Source organism: Nicotiana sylvestris, chromosome 3, assembly GCF_000393655.2.
Source record: "Nicotiana sylvestris chromosome 3, ASM39365v2, whole genome shotgun sequence".
Classification (NCBI taxonomy): domain Eukaryota; kingdom Viridiplantae; phylum Streptophyta; class Magnoliopsida; order Solanales; family Solanaceae; genus Nicotiana; species Nicotiana sylvestris.
Window position 1 is genome coordinate 190,488,698 of NC_091059.1, and position 7,023 is coordinate 190,495,720.

Genomic DNA, 7,023 nt, shown 5'->3' on the forward strand with positions numbered 1-7,023 from the left:
AGTTTTTAGAGTCTAAGAAGGAGAGAGGGTAGGTGATTTTGTTTCTTTGTCTTGCAAGAATGAAACAAGAAAGAAGGATATGGAAAAGCAAGTCTTCAAAGTAATATCTAAACTTTGGATAAATATGAATGTGTGCAGTGAAAACCGGGGAACCGATTCCCCCCCACCCATGTAATGCTTCGGAGAAGTGACCACGGAAGCACGAGATCTCGGGTCGGTCACTTCCCTCGAAACCTGTCGATGCCCTAACAAGAATAAACATCGGCTGAGGCCTCGACGAACGCAGGAATTCCCCGAGGAATGCACCCGGGGTCAATCAAATCTATTCAAGCGGCTCGATGCCAGCCCTCATGCGATGCAAAACTAACAGGCTATCACATCTCATTCTTTTTTGTCATATCAAGCATTTCTGTACTAAGTTTGGGCGTCCCCTTTCTATAGAAGGGGGGTCACCAACACCTTGTAAGGCAGAACTCCAATTATCCTACTCAAGTGCAATATTATCTTCTCTCTCTCTCTCCTCTAAATTGCTTATTCCCCTTGGCTCAAAGTCATTTATCTTCGGTCATTCTTCTTATCACTTGGTTGTCACGACCCCAACCCCGATCATGATGGCGCCCAACACACTGCTAGGCAAGCCCGACCATTCAACAACATTATCCCAAATTCTTATTCAGATTATAGATAAATATCACAGAGAATTTACTAAGTCATTACATTCAAGTGTATAATTAATAATAAAATCTGCGGAAGTTCAATTAAAATACCACACCATAGCCTAATAGAATCCGATGTCACGAATATAAGCCTCTAATACAGAATATCCACCTATTACAAGTCTGTCTAGAAAAAATACGGAATAAAAGATAGAGATAGAGGGGAGAGATCAAGGCTACGAACGCCATGCAGCTACCTCAATACTCCCGGATACTGCCTGCTCAGCTAAACAATTCCTCACTTAGCCTGTGGTGTACCTGGATCTGCACGCAAGGTGCAGAGAGTAATGTGAGTACTTCGACCCAGTGAGTAATAAACATAAATAAAGGCTGAGAATAAGAAATCATGGAAAAATACAAAGTAAACTATAACTGGCAGTTTAGAACAACAAATAGTGAAGCAACAAGTCAATTAAATCAGAGTACCAAATACTGAGACAGGTATAACCAATAAAAACAAATGCATGAGTGCAATTCAATGCATATGATGGTACACTCTAGTACCCACTGCGGCGTGCAGCCCGAACCATCCATTTATTTATCGTCGACGGCGCTCACTAGGGGTGTGTGCAGACTCCGGAGGGGCTCCTACAGCCCAAGTGCAATATCAAGCCATCTCGTGGCATCAAATCTAGGCCCTCGGCCTCATATCAATCTCAGTATAATCACTCAGGCTCTCGGCCTCAATATCAATGTAATCAACCAGGCTCTCAGCCTTAATATCAATATAACACTGCTGCGGCGCGCAGCCCGATCCATGGTCAGTCCAGAAATCATCATAATCCCCTTGGGCATTTGTAAAATAGTAGTTCTCATTTAGAAATATCATTTAAGTTTTCAAATCTTAGAAAGATGGTTGAGTTTGCAAAACAGTATTTAAAACCTTGGACTGAGGTCAAATGATATGCAAAATATGCGAAAACAGTGATATCAATCCCTGAAGGATTCAAATAATTGGCAAGAAGCCCAAATGTAACAATTAAATCCAAGTAAGGATGATTCTTAATTTAGTTCAAGTAGAAAACATGGTAAAAACATCTCTCGGGACGGACCAAGTCACAATCCCCAACGGTGCTCTGCCCCACGCCCTTTATCCGGCGTGCAAGTCACCTCAATATAGCGTTACGATGTGTAATTCCGGGGTTTCAAACCCTCAGGACATCATTTACATCAATTACTCACCTCGAACCGGCTAATTCTCTAGCTCGCGATGCCTTTGCCCCTTATTGATCTCTGAATGCCTCGAATCTAGCCATAACAATTCAATTCAGTTAATAAAAATTATAGGAATTAATTCCATATGGAATTCTACATTTTCCATCAAAAATCTGAAATTACACTCAAAATTTGCCCATGGGGCCCACGTCTCGGAATACGACAAAAGTCACGGAATATGAACCCCCATCCAACCACGAGTCCAACCATACAAATTTTACCAAAATTCGACATCGGATTGGCTTTCAAATCTTAAAAATTCATCTTTAGGAAATTTTAGAAAATCATCCATTTCTCTTCAAATATCAATAATCTAAAGTCAAAAATGAATATTTATTCATAGAATATAATCACAAGAGAGTCAAGAACATTTACCCCAAGAATTCCCATAACTTCTCGCTCAAAATTGCCTAGAATCCGAGCTTGAAAGTCCAAAAAATGAAAGAAAATCGGACTGCTCTTTCTCTACACTGTCCAAAATTTTCGGCTACTGTTCACGCATGTTGCTGTACACGGTACTGTTCACGGGGTACTATTTCTGCAATTTTCTCCAATTTTACTAAGTCCAAAATCACTCTGAGACACCTCCGAAACACTCCCGAGCCCTCGGGGCTCCTAACCAAACACATACACTAACTCAACAACATCCTACGAACTTAACCGTGTGATCAAATCGCCAAAATAACGTCATATACCACGAATTAAGCTTTAAAATCCAAGAATTCTTTCAAATTTCATAAAACATCAAATTTTCCATTTTGAGTCTGAAACACGTCAAACGACGTCCGTTTTCAACCAAACTTTACAGAAAGTGCTTAAACCATATATAAGACCTGTACCGGGCACCGAAACCAAAATACGGGCCCGATACCATCACTTTCTAATCAAATTTCATTTCCATTTTCCTTAAATATTTTCATAAAGCAATTTTACTCAAAAAATTATTTCTCGGGCCTGGGACCTCGGAATTCGATGATTCTTGTTCCTATGAGTCACAAATAATAATACGAACATATACCTTCAGTCGAAACTCAATTCGGAGCTGATTTGCTCAGTTCAATACCCATTTCGCTCGTTAAACAATTAACTCATGTTTTGTGTCAAAAACCCAATCGCGACTTGATGAAATTAGACCAAACTTTCCAGATCACTCCTATAATTCATTATTTAAATTATGGAAATCTCTAAATAAAATTTCAATCTCTAGAACTAAAAATGGACCTTTGGATCATTACATGCTTATGCTCAAACGACAAAAATCTTCCGAAAACTCTTCCAAAACTTATCCGAGCCTCATGGGACCCCGACCAAACATGCCAACATAATTCATAATATTATTCAAACCTCTTCCAATCATCAAAACACATCAAACAACATCAAATTACCCAAAACTCATAGAATTCAAGCCTAATTTTCTAAAAACTTCCGAAATACACTTTCGATCAAAAATCCGACCAAACCACGTCCGAACGACCTGAAATTTTGCACACATATCCCAAATTACCTAACAAAGCTACAACAACTCTCAAAATTCCATTCCGACTCTCGGATCAAAATCTCACCTATCAACCGGAATTCGCCAAAATACTAACTTCGCCAATTCAAGCCTAATTCTGCACCAGACCTCCAAAATTACTTCCGATCACACTCCTAAGTCACAAATCATCCCCCGAAGATAACCGAATCATCGGGATTCAAATATGAGCCTTCTAACACATAAGTCAACGTTCGGTTGACTTTTCCAAAACAAGCCTTCCTTAAAGAGACTAAGTGTCTCATTTCCTACTAAAACCAATCCAAATCAACTCGTTCACACCCAACACTGATAATGAAGCGTAAAGAAATAGGAAATGGGGAAAACAGTGCGGTAACTCACGAGATGACTGGTCGGGTCGTCACATCCTCCCCAACTTAAACAAACGCTCGTCCTCGAGCATACCCAGAGTTGTCCTAGAAGCCAACCAATAGCTGAATCCCACATCGGAAAAGAGAGGGGGAGTCCTGGGGTATATTAGTAGGACTTAGACCTACATGTGCATAGGCCTTTTCCCCATGTTCGATTGGGGGAGAACAAAACCGTGAGGGCGAAGCCCAAAGCGGACAATATATGCACAGTGTGGGCCGGGTCGTGACAGTTCGTATCAAAGCCGACTCTCAATAAGTACGATGGGTGGGTACCCACAACGAGGACGTTGTGTTCTTGTTGGTGGGGTGAGTACAGTACAGGTGCTGTAGCACTCCTGTAGCTCGCAGGAATCCCACATCGGAAAAGAGAGGGGGAGTCCTGGGCTATATTAGTAGGACTTGGACCTACATGTGCATAGGTCTTTTCCCCATGTTTGATTGGGGGAGAACAAAACCGTGAGGGCGAAGCCCAAAGCGGACAATATATGCACAGTGTGGGCCGGGTCGTGACATTATCAATTTATCAAAAGATGCCATGGATGAAGGTAAAGAAGATTTCTTAGAATGTACATATGCATCAATGCAATGAAGTTGGGGTTCAAACAAGGGTCGAGACCATTCATTGGACTAGATGGGACTTTCTTAAAGGGTTATTCCAAGGAGCAACTATTGGTGGTTGTTGCACAAGATTGCATGAATCATTTCTATCCCTTGGCCTAGGCTGTAGTTGACAAGGAAACACCTTGACATGGACATGGTTTTTGGAGCTGCTGAAACACTCATTGAATCTGAAATATGGAACCAGTATTACCTTTATGTCTGATATGCAAAAGGTACAACTTATGATTTTGTTTAACTGACTATTCCAGTTATTTTTAAGTTATTATATAGTTAATTTTGTTTAAATTTACATATGCAGGGTCTGTTGGAAGCAGTAAGAACTGTCCTCACTCTCTCAAATCATAGGTTTTGTGTGAGACATATTGAAACCAACTAGAGTAAGAGGATGAGAATTTCAGGAGAGATGAAAAAATACCTATAGTGGTCTGCTTGGAGCACTTATGAGGAGGAATTTAAAGATCAACTAAAGAATCTTGGTGAATTGTCTGGTGATGCTGCCAAGGAGTTGCTTAGGTATCCACCGCAGAATTGGTATAGGTCATACTTTGATACATTGTGCAGAAATTAAATGGTGGACAATAATTTTACAGAGTTCTTCAACTCTTGGATCTTAGAAGCAAGAGGAAAGCCTATCCTGAAGATGCTTGAGGATATTAGAATCAAGGTCATGAACAGGTTGAGAGAGAAGGAAGAAGAAGCTAGAACATGGGGAGGTGAGTCTAGTCCTAACGACATGAAGTTGTATGCTTCTTATTTGAAGGTAGCCAACTTATGTATTGTTCATTTTAATGGTAAAACTGGCTATGAGGTTTTTGAGGATGATGATAGACATAGAGTGAACCTAGTGGAGAAGAAATGCACTTGTAGATCCTGGCAGTTGGCTGGCATCCCATGCCCTCATGCCATCAAAGCACTAAAATACAAGAGAGAGGATCCAATGACTGAAACTAGTTGGTGGCACAACAAGGAAGCTTACCTGATGACATATAGGGCCAAGTTGATGCTTGTTAGAGGTGAAAAGTTCTGAAAAGTATTACCAGAACATGATATGGAACCTCCTCCACTTGCCAAAACTGTTGGAAGGCTAAAAGTCAAAAGAAATAGAGAGAAGGATGAGGCTAACAAGAGACAACGAGATTGGGCTGCATCAAGAAGGGGAACTAGAATGATATGCAACATTTGTGGTGAACTGGACCACAATTCAAGGTACTTGCTTCTTAACTTATATTTTTTCTTATATAATTACAGTTATTTAATAGAATGTTTTTCTTTTTAATAGGTTGGTGCTGAAGGAAATGTTGAGAATGTTAGTTGTTCAGCCCCTCAACCAATACAAGAAGGCGAACATGAAAGTGAATTTGTGTTCATACCTACACCTAGAGTATCAAAACACCAAACATAAACCTTTGGTGATGGTAGTGAGCATGAAAGTGACCCTGCTTTAATGCCTAAGATTATTTCTGAAGATCAAACACGACTACTGATGAGGCAACAACAATTGACCTCAGTAGGGACAAGAGTGATCTCTTTTAGAGGAGATCATACTGGTGTCAGTTATCCCACTGATCTTCCTTACTCACCTACTAAGCTCACTTGGAAAGGCAAAGAAGTTGTGACTGGAAATCAATTGGAAGTGGCAAGACAAAAGAAAGTTGGGAAGTTGAAGTGCAGGAAACTCAATGGGAACTCATAAATCTAGGAATCTTGGTTATTATATGTAGTTGCAAATCTGGGAACTCACATAACCCTTTGTTTTGATGTTTTAGTTTGTACTGTAAAACTAATATTACAACAGTTCTAGTAGTTGTATTATAGCACTAGTAAACATGTTTTGGTGGCAGAATGACATATAACATTGTATGTTTTGTTTTGATATTTTGCACATCAGTGCTATTTGGTTTAGTAGTTGTATTGTTGTAGCAGTAAACATGTTTTGATGGCAGAATGATATTTTGCACAACAGTGTTGTTTGGTTTAGTTTGCACAACAGTGTTGTTTGTTTTAATAGCTGTATTGTAGCAGCAATGTTGTTTGGTTTAGTTTGCATATCAATGTTGTTTGGTTGGTAGCTGTATTGTAGCAACAGTGCTATATTGTTTGCACAACAGTGTTGTTTGGTTTAGTAACTATATTGTAGTAGCAGTATATATGTTTGCACAGCAGTGGTGTTTGGTTTAGTAGATGTATTGTAGCAGCAGTAAACATATTTGCACAGCAGTTACAACAGTTTAATTTGCACGTTAATATGCAGTGGTGTTTGCACAATATTTTCATAACAGGTTCCATAACAATTTATACCATGAAGGTACACCATAATAGTTTTATAACAGGTTCCATAACAATTTACACCAAGAAGGTACAAATGAAATACCATAACAACAACAACTGAAATAAACAAACATGTGCTTTCATATCATTCACTTCATACGTAACACATGAACATCCATAACGAAGATGAAACATGAGGAATGATTTAACCGAAATACTACAACATACTAAACCAACATACTACAACATACTAAACCAACATATATTCACTTCATCATCCCTATAAATAAACCAAAAC

General features: G+C 39.4%; 1 protein-coding gene across 1 annotated transcript; it reads left to right on the forward strand.

Annotated features, from left to right (window-relative positions):
- Positions 1-5,025: 5,025 nt before the first annotated feature.
- LOC138888507 (uncharacterized) lies at positions 5,026-5,484 on the forward strand. Its single transcript, XM_070170377.1, has one exon. The coding sequence runs from the start codon at positions 5,026-5,028 to the stop codon at positions 5,482-5,484; it is 459 nt and encodes a 152-aa protein (XP_070026478.1).
- The last annotated feature ends 1,539 nt before the right edge of the window (positions 5,485-7,023 follow it).